This window comes from Nematolebias whitei, chromosome 7 (genome assembly GCF_014905685.2).
Source record: "Nematolebias whitei isolate Nwh7 chromosome 7, NemWhi1, whole genome shotgun sequence".
Lineage (NCBI taxonomy): Eukaryota > Metazoa > Chordata > Actinopteri > Cyprinodontiformes > Rivulidae > Nematolebias > Nematolebias whitei.
This window is the reverse complement of record NC_056504.1, coordinates 48,061,387-48,073,693: the sequence shown is the minus strand read 5'-3', so window position 1 is coordinate 48,073,693 and position 12,307 is coordinate 48,061,387. Positions and strand designations below refer to the sequence as shown.

The 12,307-nt window shown below is 43.3% G+C and overlaps 2 protein-coding genes across 2 annotated transcripts in view; both read right to left on the bottom strand.

The window, feature by feature from the left end:
- Nucleotides 1-10,327, bottom strand: part of il17rd (interleukin 17 receptor D) — a 32,464-nt gene extending 22,137 nt beyond the window's left edge. The window contains exons 1-2 of the mRNA XM_037679054.1: nucleotides 10,292-10,327; nucleotides 3,408-3,459 (exon numbers count right to left, since the gene is read on the bottom strand). Coding sequence (XP_037534982.1) covers nucleotides 3,408-3,459; nucleotides 10,292-10,327 — 88 coding nt within the window. The remainder of the gene's footprint in view (nucleotides 1-3,407; nucleotides 3,460-10,291) is intronic.
- The window catches only part of LOC119412013 (gastrula zinc finger protein XlCGF57.1-like), a 520,281-nt gene that overhangs the window by 229,493 nt on the left and 278,481 nt on the right, over nucleotides 1-12,307 (bottom strand). The window lies entirely within an intron of this gene.

Below are 12,307 nucleotides of genomic sequence, written 5' to 3'. Positions count from 1 at the left end.
ACTCTATCTGACTCTATCTGACTCTTTCTAACTCTATATGACTCTATATAACTCTATCTGACTCTATCTGACTATTTGACTCTATCTGACTCTATCTGACCCTATGTGACTCAATTTGACTCTGACTATCAGACTCTATCTGACTCTATTTGACTCTATTTGACTCTATTTGACTCTTGTGTTTCATAAACAGTCGATTTAAAAGTTCTGCTTGCTCAGTAACCAAATACCAACAGTGAAGGTTTGAAACAGAAAATCTCTTCTGCAGGCGGCAGACTGAACGTTACTGAAGGCAAACATGGCCCAAACCTGATTTCTTTATTTCAATTCAGTTTATTTTAAAAGCGTCAAGTCACAACAGAAGCCGTCTCGGGTCACTGAACAGAAACATTCACATACAGTAGTCTCGTTTATCGTGGGGGTGTGGGACCACGTCCCCCCACAAAAAGTAAAAAAAACGCGAAGTAGGGATACAGTACTTCAAGTTAACTTTATTGTCATTACCCAACAATGTTCAGTCAGGTTATCTGGACAGTTTCTTTTTTTGTGCTGAGACGTTTCGCCTTCCATCCAGAAGGCTTCATCAGTCTGAGGAAACACCAAACAAAACTGATTCTCCCCCAACAGCTTACTCCAAAGTGGGAAAAAAACAAAAAACAGTTATGTTGGTGCTAAGATGGCCACTGGGGCACGCCCTCTCCTCTGGTGCCCGCCCTCTCCCTTGTTGACAGTCATGTCAAACTGGTTCAAAACACCAAAGTCCATGCTCAACAGTTTGTTGTTTCCTCAGACTGATGAAGCCTTCTGGATGGAGGCCGAAATGTCTCAGCACAAAAAAAGAAACCGTCCAGATGACCTGACTGAACATTGTTGGATTTTATACCAGGATTATTGAGCATGGACTTTGGTGTTATTGTCAGTACCATCTCATGTGGTACATGAGATGGAACAAAATTATGTACACAAGTAGTAAGTAGTAGTTTATTTTAGTATTTATACACAGGTATATATTAAGGTGTTTTAAATCCTTCCCACACTCTTGCAATGTCCCCAACAACTTTCTAAACTCTAAAAGCGCTAAGGGGGACAGCATGTCATGATCTCAGCTCTCTGCCTTCGGCTGCTCTCTGCCACGCCCACTTCTGCGCTGCAGAGCGGAGAAGCTGAAGGCGGAAGCTTCTCCTGCAGCTGTGGGCTGCACCCAGGTGCAGCAGGTGATAAATAATTTAAAATAACTTATTTTAAATAAAAACTCTATGCCGGTCGTGCGGCTCATCCATCAGTCAGCCAATTGTGTGTCATGTCCAATCTTACTTAGAAAAACCGCGAAAGAGCGAGTCCGTGAAAAATGAAGCGCAAAGTAGCGAGGGACTACTGTACATAAAAAAATACAGCGCCTGGCCAAAAAAAAAAAAAAAGTCTCCACCTGGATTTAACTAATCAAACAGGTACGAGCCTCCTATTGGATAATTACTGCATGGGCGATTATCTTTCAGCTGCAACAAGTTATTTAACCCCAACTGGTGCAACGAGTTGCTTCTCATTTCTTGAACAACCATAAAGACACATGGCGTGGTCATGGAAAAGATGTCAGTCTGTTTGAGAAGGGTCAAATCATCGGCATCAAGCTGCGGAAACATCTAAGGAGATTGCAGAAACTACTAAAATTGGGTTAAGAACTGTCCAACGCATTATTAAAAACTCGAAGGATAGTGGGGAGCCGTCGTCTTCGAGGAAGAAATGTGGCCGGAAAAAAATCCTGAATGATCGTGATCGGCGATCACTTAAACGTTTGGTGAAATCAAATGGAAGAGAAACACCAGCAGCACTCAGGGCTGTGGTTAATAGTGAAAGTAAGAACATTTCCACACGCACGATGTGAAGGAACTCAAGGGATTGAGACTGAACAGCTGTGTAGCCTTAAGGAAACCACTAACCAGTGAGGCTAACTGGAAAAAAAGGCTTCAATTTGCTAGGGAGCATAAAGATCGGACTGTGGAGCAATGGAAGAAGGTCATGTGGTCTGATGAGTCCAGATTGACCCTGTTCCAGAGTGATGGGAGCATCAGGGTAAGAAGAGAGGCAGGTGAAGTGATGCACACATCATGCCTAGAGCCTGGTCATCAATGCAAGATCTTGGTGAAAAATTAATGCAACACTGGATGGAAATAGATCTTGTGACGTTGCAGAAGTTTATCGAAACAATGACACAGCGAATGCATGATGTGATCAAGATAAAGGTGGTCCAACAAAATATTAGTGTGACCTTTTTTTGGTGGTGACTTTTTTTTGGCCAGGCGCTCTAAGTTAACATTATTTATCTAAGGAGCAGCTTTGAGTTTAACTCCATCACAGAACTCTCATGTTGAGCAAGCATGAAGGCGACAGTGGAAAGGAAAAACTCTCATGAGGAAGAAACCTTCAGCAGAACCAGGCTCAGGACAAGCGGCCATCTGCTTCGACCGGCTGGGTTTGAGAGGAACAGATACACAATGGCAGGTCAAGAATTACATGTTAAGATAGAAATAGTATCAAATGAAAACTATTCAGTTTTAGCAAATCATTTAAGGAAATGAGGTCAATTTGTCCTCCAGTAGTCTAAGTCTATAGCAGCATAACAAGCCAACCCTAACTATAGGATTTATCAAAAAGGAAAGTCTTAAAACTGGACAATGTGTCAGCCTCACAGACAGAAACTGGAAGTTGGTTCCACAAGAGAGGAGCCTGAGAACTGGAAGATCTTCCTCCCATTCTGCTTTTAGAAACTCTAGAAATCACGAGTAAACCTGCAGTCTGAGAGCAACGTGCTCTGTTAAGAAAATATGGAACAATAAGAGCTGTAATATAACATGGCTCTAGGTTGTTGAGGTCTTTGTAGGTTAGAAGTAAGTTTATGACGCCTGACAAATCAGATCTTTTAAATCTTTTCCATCTGTGGCACTAAATCGGATCCATATCTGATGTTTTTCAAAGCAGCCTCAGTCTGAACGGTCGAGTCGTATTTCAGCCGATCACAGGCCCACCTTCTCTAACCTCTGCGCCACCACTCCCCTGGTGATGTGCACAAAGATAAAAAATAAATAAATAACAGCTTCTCTGACTGAAAACCTCGGCTGCACAAAGTCACCACGGGGGGGCAGTCCAGGCTTCTGTGCACCGTTGTAATTTAGTAGAAGTAAATCGTTACGTAACCAGAAAGAGTTTAAAGAAACAGCCTTCCTGGAGATTTTTATTGTGTGTTGTCACTACGTGAGCTAAAACTAGAAACAACCAGCGAGTTTTGTTATCTTTGTTTTTCCTCTAAACGCACATCGACTTTCCTTTGAACAGACAAATAAAAAAACGTATGTTTCAACTGTTCCCGCACAACAGAAGGCTGGTCGGTTCGGGTTTAAAGAGAAACTTACTGTCGGATCTGAAGGCGACGGGCAGCCTGCGAGCGCCATCCAGAGACTGCACCTGAAAACAAAGAGCAAAACGTAACTTTTATAAGCAAGTTTAAAGATTACAGCCGCTTGGAGTCATTTGTGTGAGAATAAAGTTAATCAACTTTGAGGAAACTAAATGAAACACCGAATTAAATTGTGTTTTCATTATGATTAGGAGACAAAATTAAAGAGGAATAATGCAAAAACAAATTACAGAACTAAACAGTAATTTTAAATCAAATCCTATTTAAATTCATTCACACACATAAGTAAGATTCTTTCGGCTGCTCCTTCTTCAAGGCGACGTCGCCACAGCGAGCGAACTCACAAGACAGATTTGGCGATTTGATTTACGCCAGATGTCCTGTCTGACGCAACTTGGGCTTGAACCCACAACCTCAGGATGCCAAGACCGTGGCGCTGACCACCGAGCAGGAATCGTACCTTATTTTGGCACGTTCAGCCTTCCATACCCCGGCTCAACTTAACAAGCCTTATTTTATAAAATCAGACAGAACATCTGATGTTCTCCGAGATCTTTAAGGTGCCGCTTCTTTCTTAACTTTGGACTCTCTTGAGTTTTATAGGCCTCACATAGTCCCCCCCCCACTGCCCGCCACACACACACACACACACACACACACAACTTTCCTGTTAGGCTTGTTAATGGTGTCAGACTGGAGGTCGCATGCAAAAACCAAGACTGCACACCTGAAACAAATCAGACAGACACCCAGCTGTGTGTGAGCGCACGTTACGGCTGCAGTTTGCCCATTAGCAGCCGCTGCAACACAACAACACATGCAAACACGTGCACACGTGTGTGTAATTACACAAAAGCTAAGATGCTTGTTGAAGAGCTGCATTCCTCAGGCCTCGAGTCAAACGTTAAAAAGATGCACTTTTAATGAAAAATCAGGAGAAAAACAAACTCTTCTGGAACGCGTCGCATCGTCAACACACTTCGCCTTCGGTTTGCTGCTGACCTTTGACCTTTAGGGGTTTACACACCGCTGCGTGCTCAGATGTCCCGCTGGCAACACGAACTGAGGAAGTTAATTAAAATCAAAGGCAGAATTTTATTGAGGGGGGGAAAAGAAGAAATTTATTGCAGTGAAGCACAAAGCTTCTCCTTAAGGCTGATGTGGACACAACGTTTCCAACAACACGGTAAAACGTAAATAAATAAAGAGATTTAATCGGGTAGACTGGTTTATTTAGAGTTTTAGAGGTTTCTCCACGATCGCTTTACAGCAGCAAATACATCTTTAAGGAAGGGTTTTACTTTTCTAGGATCTCACAATGCAAACAATACGTTCACCTCCCAAAATAAAAGCTTGTAGTTTATTTTTGGTTGTGATGACAGCAAATCAAACTTTTAAACAAAACAAAATAAATCAAAGTATTCAGGAGCTGTGAATTTCAAGAAGTTTAGACGTCCCAGCTTCACATCACGATGGTTTAGACCCGTCAATTAAAAATGTTTTCAATAATTTCCAGCTTCCTGCAATTGAACAAAGTTAATTTGGACTTTCTAAACACACACACTGAAAACATTCTCCACCTTCAGAGGTCGTCTACGAGTCTTTTTTAGTAGTCTGAACATAATGAACTAAAAATAAAAAGGTCTGCTGCGATGCCATGTTCAGAAGATACAACTTGTTGGGTTTTTTCTTCAGCTAAAAGTTTAAATGAACTATTTATTAGGCCTGTCGCGATAAACAAGAAACTAATTATTCACACGATAAATGAAAATTATCTACCTCGTTTTCATTTATCGGCTTTATCGTTTCATCACATCTCTCTTTCTACTACTACGCTGAGAGGCTAAGCTACGAGCTAAGCTAACAGGCCGACCTCGGGAAAAAAACCTTCGTCTTGTCGAAGCTCCAAAATTCACGGTAGAAACTCGTGCCTTCGTGTAAAAAGTTGTTTTTCTCCGCAAAAAGAAGCTGAGAACTTGTTTACTGATTTTTTATTAAAAGCTTTGTGTGAAAAATGCTAAAGAGCTCAAACCACACCGAGCATCCGCCATTTTGAGAATCGAAGAGAGACACCCCATGTCACGTCAAGGGACCTCCCTCCTGTTTTTCTTAAAGAGACACGCTGCTCGCTCCCTCACTATCCATCCTTCAGTTTGGTTTTATACTGCCATCCGGTGGTCAAAAAAGGTACTACACACTAAACAAATTAAACATTTCTTCTTAAATTTGACAATAATTACCAATTATTGTCAAATTTCAAACAATATTATCGTTTATCGCAATAATTTCTGAGACAATTAATCGCCCATCAAAATTTGTTATCGTGACAGGTCTAGTATTTAATAAGTGTTTCAGTACAAATGTTCATTTTGTCTGCATTGTATTCATGTAAGTGGGCGTTGTACGGGCGAGTTTCTCTTTGTTCTGGTTGTTTTTGGACCCGCCGTGGTCAACCATGAAGAGCTGTTTCTATCAGAGGACGACGGTCTGAGCGGCGACACGTCGCGTTATAGTCACCGAATGTGTGAAGTGAAGGCGTTAGCACTCTGTGGAGCATTCAGAGTCACAATCTTCCATTTTCTCTTTGACGCTGAGCACTGTGGAGTCACCAGTTGCCTGTATTTCTTTTATATTGTTAAAGTATAAAACGGGACAACTCCAAAAAGTTCAACTCAAATGGCTCTGAATCGTGTTAATGTAAAACTTTAAACTTCAAAAATCTGACTTTACGGCACCATTTTTGAGTGAATCCTGCTGCGTTTGTGTACACGACAACAGCGCTGAAACAAACGCGATCTGAATCCAGGACACGGAGAGGAGGTTTTAGGAAATCCTCAGGCTGCGCGAGTAGATAAACAACAGTAGCTGAGAGTGCTGTTTGTGCTGATCACTCCTTTTAACTGTGTAGGATCAACCCAACCTCATCCTGGGTCCAAACAAACGTTAATCTATTTACCATTTCGGATGCAACAGTTTTCTTCCTCTACGCCAAAGTGTCATCTAAAAATCACAGCGCCACCTTGTTTCCCGGCATAAAAACTACAGCGCCTACGTCACCGTGTAAACGTGGGAAACAAACAAGGCTCCTTCCTGTGAACCCCAGACTGTATTTACGGCTGCAGACAACGTGTTCGGAGCCTCATACAACTAAACGAGGGGCCTTGCTGTTGTCTGTCGTAACCCAAGTGTTTGTTGGGAGGGACAAACAGCATCTGAAGCCCCTGCCCCCACACCAATTATCAGTTTCCTGAAAGTTTACGACGACACACGCTGTCTGAGAGGGTAGATGAGAGCAAACAGCACTTTAAAAAGAAAAACGGCATTTAATTCCCTTAAAAAGACTGTTTCCTACAAATCCCTGATGCAACAGCGACAACGGACTCCAGGAAAGGACATTTTAATGCATCTTTGCAACCTTAGCGGTTTGTAACAGGTTTAACGGTTTTTAACAAGATTAATCCTGTTCACGACGCTTTACAGCCTTTAAGTCTTTTGACATCGAACCTTTTAAGACCTGCAGGCAAGCCAAACTTTTAATGTTTCGCAGCAGAGTCCGGGCTCTCTTTCTTCCTGTTTCCAGGTGTTTCTTTCTAGCAATCATCATTACGTTAACTCCGAGTGCCTGCACAGCCCGAGGCGCGACGAGACAGAGGCGCACCGAGGAGAAAAGCTGCAAAACACCAGAGAGGAGACGGCAAACGGTCGTTATGGGACGCACGGGCCGTTTGTGCAACGTGACTCGTTTAACTCGCTTTCTACAGAAAACATAAACAGGTTTAACATGAGCTGCAACACTATAAACACAGGAAAAACAAAAAGCCTCAAACATCCCAGAGTTTCCCCCGGGAATCCCCAAACCACACAGACTCAGATCGAGCTCCTGTGGTAATCAGACAGCTAATTGCAGGCTCACTTAACTAAAACTGCAATTAATCAAAGCGAAGGAGGGAGGAGGGAAGGAAAGGATGTGAGGGAGGAGGATGCAGGAGATGTAATCAGTCAGCCTGCAGGGGAAGGAAAAGCAAAGGAAGGTGGAAAGAAGAGATGGAGGGATCTGATTAAACAGGAACTCCTTCATTTACGTATTTCCAGGTTCACGGAGCAGATTTCTGCTCGCGTCGGTTTGTTTGGAGGGGCCGGAGCAGTTCCAGATGTGGGACTAAACTCCCAGCTGACCTTTAATCAACGTGCAGCTAAAGAGCAGCTAGAGGAGGCAGGATTAGACGCCCGCTAATGAAGTACGCAGCAGAGAACATCCGTCAAGCTCCGAGCCGCGTCAACAGCTTGTTTATAACCGCGTCAGTGCTGATTCGGCCGTTTAGTTGTTTTGTTCCGTGCGTTCTTTTACAACAAAACTTGAAACCTTCAGCTCGTTCAGTCAACGGCTGTTGTGACTTTTGGTTTATGAAACCTTTATACTTTTCAAAAATATATTTTTCTTTCGGCTGCTCCTCCTTCAGGGGTCACCCCTGTGGACTAAGTCGCACGAAGACTTGGCGATTGTTTCTACGCCGGATGTTCTTCCTGACACAACCCAGACCACCGAGCTGCCACCGCCCTGTGTGTGGAGCAGAGAGCTGCCAGCTGGGGTGCCGGGGAGCAGATGGTGCGGGTCAAGGGCCCAGAGTGGGACAAATGAGGGTGGAGGCAGGTGTGGGTGCTTCACCTTTCCCACCCACATTTTGATGTAGTCAGTACGGGAAGTTGAACCGGCGATCTTCTGATCACAGGCCCACCATTTCTAAATAATATAAAAAGCTAAATTATATGTATGAAAAAATGCATTTAACATTTCTTCAAAAACTTTACTCTCTTCAAAATCTGCTTCGGCAAACTGCCTCCACTTTTTAGCTTCTTCTGCTGCTTTTAGCTTCAGTTCAGCTACTTCATCATCAGCTTTTTTCAAAGCTGCTTTTAGCTGTTCTTAAGTCTTTTGCTACATTAAGCTTCACCTCACATTTTGCAACTTTAGCTTTTAGTTAGCCTTTTGCAATTTCCAGCTGTTAGCTGACTTTTTGCTGTTTTAGCTTTTAGCCCCCCTTTTTCCTAGCTTCAGTTTTACCTTGCCTTTTCCTGCTTTTATCCTCTAGCTGATTTTAACCAGTCTTTTGCTACTTCAGCTTTAGCTAGCATTTTGCTAACATTAGGTTTACCTAGCCTTTTATTACTTTCAGCTTTACCTAACCTTTTCCTGTTTTTAGCTTCTAGCTGCTTTTAACTAGAATACTGATACTTCAGCTTTAGCCAGCTTTTAGCTACTTTAGCTTTACCTAGCATTTTGCTAACATTAGCTTTACCTAGCCTTTTGCTACCTTCAGCTTCAGCTAGCCCTTTGCTGCTTCAGCTTTTAGAAAGTCTTTTGCTACTTTAGCTTTGAGTTAACTTTTTGCTACTTACATATTTTCAGCTTTTAGCTGACCTTTTCTTGCTTTTATCTAAATCTTGCTACTTTGAACTTCTAGTTATCATTTTACCAGTTTTAGCTTCTAGCTGGCCTTTACTTCTTTTAGCTAGTGTTTGGCTTCATTTAGCTTGAGCTACTTAGTTCTGATGAATTCAGTATTTTCACAGATAATGTGCAACAGTCCTGCAGATTTTAGCTACGTCTTTTTAAGCGTTTTAAAGCTGTGACCCTCTCCTGTCGTGGTTTTCTGTCTGCTGTTAATAAAGTTTTAGAGTCCGATCCGAAGGCGAGGGATAATTCCTGCAGCGGCAAACTTCAAACAGCTCTGCGTCACCCGGTGGATGAGCAGGCTGCCTCACAGAGGAGCTAATGAGAACGTCTGGAGGTTTGAAAACGAACATTATCCAAGTCGGAGCATGTTAACAGAGATGTTCTGTTGTAATCACAGGCAGCGCACGTTTACGGCTCCTCCACGGCGGAGCGGGAGAGAAACGCTGCAGTTCGCTCGTCTGAAGATGTCAGGATGCAGCTCAGGCACATTCCTGAAAGCAGAAGAACTTAAAGGAGCTTCATCAAATTATTTATTTGGCACTGAAGGACCTGAACCAGGTTTAGTTTAAAGGTTTTAAAACCTCGCTGAGAACCGAGGGGAGGAATGTGTTTGTGGGACACTGATGAGGGGGTTTTCATGAGAAGGCCTCGGGGCTAAAAACTCCGGCCTGCTCCTTAATGTCTTCCTGTCTGTTACACATGGACCTTCAAACACTTCCAGATGGGAGGACACGGCAGCGCCGGGGCCCCATCAGCTGCTGATAAGACGGTCCAAGATAAAAGTTTACCTGATTTGGGTTTAATGAAGCGTCACCGTCTGAAACCAGCGTCAGAGGAGTTAAATATAAAAGTCACAGAGTTGGTCTGTGAGCTTCATGCATCGCGTCATCAGCTCTCCTGACGAGAACACGTGGACTCTGTGGTAAAAATCTAAAACGGTTGCATAAATAAATAAGATGGCTGCGCGAGGCAGCAAAAGAACTCGAAGGTGCAAGTATGTTCTCAGTTACAAGTTACTTTACAAAGTTGATTTTGCTTGTCTGAGGCGGTGCAGAGTGACGGATCCTGGCGAGCGGACGGATTTTAACCACCAGGTGCAGTGGAGGAGCCAGGGGGCGGCCAACGGTGGCCTTGGCCCTCAAGATTAATCTTTGTCCACCCCAATCGTTTAAGGAAACAACTTTTAACCAACAAAAAAAACTACAAAATCAGTTTCCTCAAAATGTGCTGCAGGGCAGAATAATGGTGGTGGACATCTTGGATTTTTATGTGGCAACCCAGTTTTCGATGGTGACCTTTGAAAACGTCTTGATGCAGCCACGCCCTAAAACAGAAGTTAGCACGTTGCTTCATTTGGACCATATCATTTGAGGAAACTAAACTTTTAAGCAATATTAAAACTAGAAAGCGTAGATTCCTCAAACGATCGGGGTGGCCGGTTTAGATACGGTGGTGGCCATCTTGAATTCTGACGTGGCAACCCAAAACCACACCCGGAGGATTAACTTGGCGCAACTCAACTGTTAGACAGGTTTTCACTGAACTATTTGTTGGAACTAACCACAACAATCCCATATTTTCTGTAATCCAGCCTAAAATAAAGAGTTGTAAACGTTAAAAACACCTTTCTAATTGTTTTCAGGTAAAACAGCTCAAACGTCCTGACTGGACTTGACAACGAGCGCGCTCTCGTCCCGAGCTGCGTCAAAGATCAAACGATTCCTGAAAATCACGACGGCAGAAACTTCGGTCTGGACCTGATTTTAACTTCTGATCAGCTGATCTCAGATCAGCAGCAAACACAGAAACTAAAAAGACTGAAAACCAAAGTGAGGCGAAACAATACGACCACTGCGTGTGCGTGTGCGTTCAGGAGCAGCCAACCAGAGATTTCCCACCGCAGGAACAAAACCTGCAGCTTCCTCCTCCTGCATGACTGCTCCTCAATGCCCCCCTTCCCCTTCATCAGAACTCCTCCTCCTCGCCCAGGAGGAGCTGCTCCTCTCCTGCTGGGATGGTTTGTCCTTTAAAAGGTTTTCCCTCGCTCGCGACACAAAGACCGAATCGGTACAAATCCTGGTTTCTTTAGAGACAGCAGAACCTGCTGAGTGAAGGTCCAGAGTCATGTGACCTGCAGGTACGACGCCAGAAATCCCTCAAAGCTGAGGGCGAAAAACAAACGCTGCCTTCAGCTCGTTTCGATTCACGGCCTTTTAATTAAAGAGCCGAACGTTTCTGGAAAGAATCAACAGCCCCCTCTGCCTTTTAAGCCAAAGTTCTGAACTAAAATAATCTCGTGGTTAAAAATTATGGACTTGAAACTTTTCTGATAATCTCATCATTAAATGAGGTTTGAATAAGTCTCAGCTACTACCACCTGGAATTTTAGCCCAACAGCTATAAAACTGACTGAATTGAAGCCATTTTTATGTTTGCTAAAGTTGATGGGCTGTGGCGGCCATCTTGAATTGGATTGACTCCAAACATTAAACCGTTATAGAGGAACATCCAATAAATATTTCCTGAAAGTTTCGTTAAAATCCATCCTTTGGTTCATGAGATATTTTGCTAACAGACAAAGAGGATCAACTCCAGCAGGTAATGCTAAACAAACGTGTTATGGATCACTCTCTGTTACTACCACACCAAGTTTTAGCTCATATCTGGTAAACTGACTGGGTTATATCCATTTCTGTGTTTGCTAGGATCAGTTGGCTGTGGCGGCCATCTTGAATCCTTACAGGGGATGCTGCAGGAGAGAAAAGATGTAAAACTAATTTTTCCACAGAAATCCTCGGAGGACAACAATAAAAATGACTTTTCTTCGGCTGTTTTTATGTCAGAGGGGGGATCCGGCCTTCAGCCAGATTCCTTGACCTGAGATGCAGAAAACATGTGTTCCCCATCGGACGCCTCCCAGCCGTGACCACCTGACGCCAAAAACACGCCGACGTCCTGGAAGACGATGTGACGGCGTCACGGAGCGGAAGCCTCATTCCAAACGACGGCAGGTCGAGTCCGAGGAGAAGAAAAATGACAAATGCAGAGGAGGCGGAACCATTTCCTGAGATTTGTCCTCGGAGACGGACGTGATCCGTCCAGCAGATGTTGGACAGAAGAATAAATCTCAGACTTTCTTTTCACCGATTCCTAAAAAACATCTGCGGACGTGTCCACACGACCAACTCTAAAGTGGTAGAGCGGTTCAGTGCTGCAGACTTTGTCCTATTTTAGCCATTTATAAATCAAAACATTCAGCTCGTTCAGCAGATTCAGCCGTGACCTTCGGTTATTGTGTGGTGATACTTTTTTTAATGTTATTTTAGTTAAAGACAAACAGAAAAGCATCATTTTAAGACCTTCAACAAACAGCTCTGGTTTGGTCTTTGCTACTTTTAGCTTTTACCAACCCTGTTGCTAGTTTTAGCTTTTAGCTAGCC